At 39.5% G+C, this 3,448-nt stretch overlaps 1 protein-coding gene across 1 annotated transcript in view; it reads right to left on the bottom strand.

The window, feature by feature from the left end:
* The window catches only part of LOC128106661 (acidic mammalian chitinase), a 24,905-nt gene extending 22,420 nt beyond the window's left edge, over window positions 1-2,485 (bottom strand). The window contains exon 1 of the mRNA XM_052732216.1: window positions 2,452-2,485. Coding sequence (XP_052588176.1) covers window positions 2,452-2,485 — 34 coding nt within the window. The remainder of the gene's footprint in view (window positions 1-2,451) is intronic.
* Between the last annotated feature and the right edge of the window lie 963 nt (window positions 2,486-3,448).

Genomic DNA, 3,448 nt, shown 5'->3' with positions numbered 1-3,448 from the left:
ATGGGAGTTGGAAATTTTCACTGGAGTCCCACAGAAAATTAATGTCTGGGTCATGACCAGATAGATCCAAGGTTCCAGATGACCAGTCAGAGCTCACTTGTATCACATCATGTTGAAACTATACTCTCTGTGATGCCCTTTACCTAGCTTTCAGTGTTATAGAAAGTTGCTTCCTTACACCTTACAACACTGACATATCATTCAATATATTTATGAATTACCAAGTGGGGAAGGTGGTAATGGCTGGGTGACAGATCCAATTCAGTACCAGATGTTAATTCACTTTTATTCTGTGTGACTCTCATTTATTTGGAGTACTGAGTTGAGCTCTGATAATGGCATTATTTGGGTCACCAAAGGGCATTCTAGGGACACCTCTGAACATTGCTGTGTGAATTGTGGTTGAAAAAAACTAAGATGTTTAACTGGAAGAAGAATTACAAGCAAATTGTCATGTCTGTCTTCAAATGCTAAACTCAGATACTGTTGTGTCTGTGGTTTTATTCTCTGTCACTTCACTGAGCAGAACTGCAGCCAATGATTAGACATTATAATTTATGAAAGTCATACTTCAACTAAGAGTAGGGATGCTATTTATGATCTTTGGAGCTATTCAACATAAACGAAAGTGAAGTCTGTGGAGATGTCTCAGTGGTTAAAGTGCTTCCCATGCAGGCAGAAGGACCTGAGTTTAATAGTTCAATTCCCACAGAACCCACATAAAAAAAATGCTTAAGCAGCCAGGTGGTGGTGGTGCATGCCTTTAATCCCAGCACTCAGGAAGCAAAGCCAGGTGAATCTCTGAGAGTTCGAGGCCAGCCTGGTCTACAGAGTAAGATTCAGAACAAGCACCAAAACTACACAGAGAAAGCCTGTCTTGAAAAACCAAAAAAAAAATGCTTACACAAAACAAAGTGGTGTATTTTTGTTAACCTTGGTGCTGAGGAAACTAAGACAGATAGATCCCCAGGGCTCACTGGACAGATGGCCTGTACTACCCCATGATTTTTAGGCTACTGAGAAACTGACTCAAAAATCAAGGTGGACAGTGTCTGAGAAATGACACTTCACATACATGTGCACCTGAAACATATGTACAACCTATACATACACACACATAAAATGTTCATGCTCCTGTGTGTGTGAGTGCAAGCACATGTGATGACCTCAGATACCAGTCCTCACCTTCCACTTTCTTTGAGGCACTATCCCTTTTGCTCTTTGCTACTGTGTATGCCAGACTAGCTGGTTCGTGTTCTTCCGGGGATGCTCCTGTCTCTTCCTCCCATCTCTATAGGAGCCCTGGGATTGTAGATGTGCATTACTGCATCTGGCCTTTATGTGGGCTCTGGAAATTTGAACCCAGGTTCTCATGCTTTGAAGAAAATACTTTTACCTGCTGAGGTATCTCACTAGCCCAATATTGAAGTTATTCTGAAGCCAGCTGGTAACCTGATTGTAAATGGACATCTTCCTGCCCCAACCACTTGCTCCCAAATAACAGACATAGAGGTTTAATATTATCACTCAACTGATGGCTCAGGATTGTTACTAGCTAACTTTTATACTTAAATCAATGAATAATTGTTATCTATGTTTAGCCATGTGGCTTGGTACCTCTTCTCAGTACAACATTATCATCTTGCTTCTCTCGGGTGACTCTGACTCTGCCCTTCCTCTTCTGAGAATTCTCCTAGTCTGGCTCTCACGCTCAATTTCTTCCTGCCCAGCTATCAGACAGCCAGCTTCTTATTAGCAAATGGGAGTAATACATATTCATAGTGTAGAAAAGGATTGTCCCAAATCACCTGATATATGAATCCATGCAGAAAATAATCTACCTTAGAAGAAAGTCTGAAACTCATGTTGTAGTTAGGTCACTGAGAGGTCAGAAAATGGATAGGATATTTTCACAAACTTCGTTCAGAAATTTACAAAAAGAAAAATCTTGCTCCAGCCAAACTATTAACTGGACGTGCCAAACAAAACCACAATACTGTCTCACCCTAGACCTGCAACCAAAATCTCTGCCTACTACAGAACTATGAACAATCAGAACTACCTTAACTTTTGTATCCCTTAATTTTACAGGCTTGATTTGCTTGGAAGAGATTATATATATATATAACAGGAAATGACGTGTTTAGCAGGTTCATAGTCTGAACTTCACTCATTCACATTGTGGAAGCTAAACATCCAGAAGCTGCATGCTAAGATGTTTACCCTTGTGCAACAAATACTTCTCCAAAACAGAGACAATTCCAACATGCAGCCTACTTTGTTGTACTGTGGAGCTCTAATCAGTGTTTCCCCTTCCAATGTACTCAATAAACGTGTTTTCTTACTGTTGTAGTATAAATGTTCAAGTTATTCACTGCCAATTACTTCCCCAATTTGACAGACATCATAGCTGTTGCCTTTATCATTTATTTTTCCTTGGCAATCATATACCCTTGCTGATAAGTTCAGCAGTGTCCTTTGCCATGTCCTCCAGGTTGGTATCCACTCAGTTCCTTGCAGTTATTCCAGATATGTCACACTCATATCCAAAGCTAACCAGCAGTCCTCTTATTATTCTTCCTGTCTATACCAGCTGCGCTACAATGAAATTAGTCTTCAAAATCAGAAAACTAGGAATCCTTTCTACTTCAAACCCAATTCCTACTGATACTTGTTCTCTTTATGTATCTGTGTATATCCTCTCCTTCCACCAGTGTTAGGGCCACTGTTGGGATCTTGTTCACCTCTTCCTTAACTTACTTCATTGACTTCCTACTGTATCCTGCTTCTGCATTCCTAATTCATGATTCATAGTTAATCCAAAAATAACCATTCCAAAATATACAAGGTTGGTCATATTTATCGGTTCATGAAATCTTTGAAAGATCTCCATTGTCCTTAGGTAAGTTCAAAATTCTTTAACTTAATATGAAAATCTCTGCATGATCTGATTCATGCCACCTATTTGCTCTCACAGGCTTAAAACTCATTCCTCACTTGCACACACAAATCTGTCTTTTTTGTGTCATCTCCATCCTCACTGAGTTGGATAATAGCAAGTTCTCTCAGTGAGATCCAGCACCACTTTACCTAGAAAGCTCCTTGCGACTTTGCCCAAGAGCAGAATTAGGTAACTGCTCATTTGATTTTGGATTCTATAGACCTGTATCACAGCATTTATCAAAATGTGCTAGAGTTGTTGCTTATCTGAGATCATTTCCTCAGATGTGTGTTCTTGAAAGCCAAGATTCTGCCTTAGTTTTTGTTTTGACTTTTACCAAATAACTGGCACAGAATGTAGATTACTCAATAACTGCAGACAGTTTTGTGCAATGACTCAGTAACAGATACACTGGTATTTATGACACTTACTAGCTGTGTTATGCCCAAATTACTTACATGTTTTCAGTACCTTAGTTACTTATCTGTGAAATGAAGACCATAATGC

The sequence above is a fragment of the Peromyscus californicus genome, unplaced genomic scaffold (genome assembly GCF_007827085.1).
Source record: "Peromyscus californicus insignis strain IS unplaced genomic scaffold, ASM782708v3 Scaffold_9__1_contigs__length_137607984, whole genome shotgun sequence".
NCBI lineage: Eukaryota > Metazoa > Chordata > Mammalia > Rodentia > Cricetidae > Peromyscus > Peromyscus californicus.
Note: the sequence above shows the minus strand (reverse complement) of the source record. Positions and strands in the feature narration are given on the sequence as shown.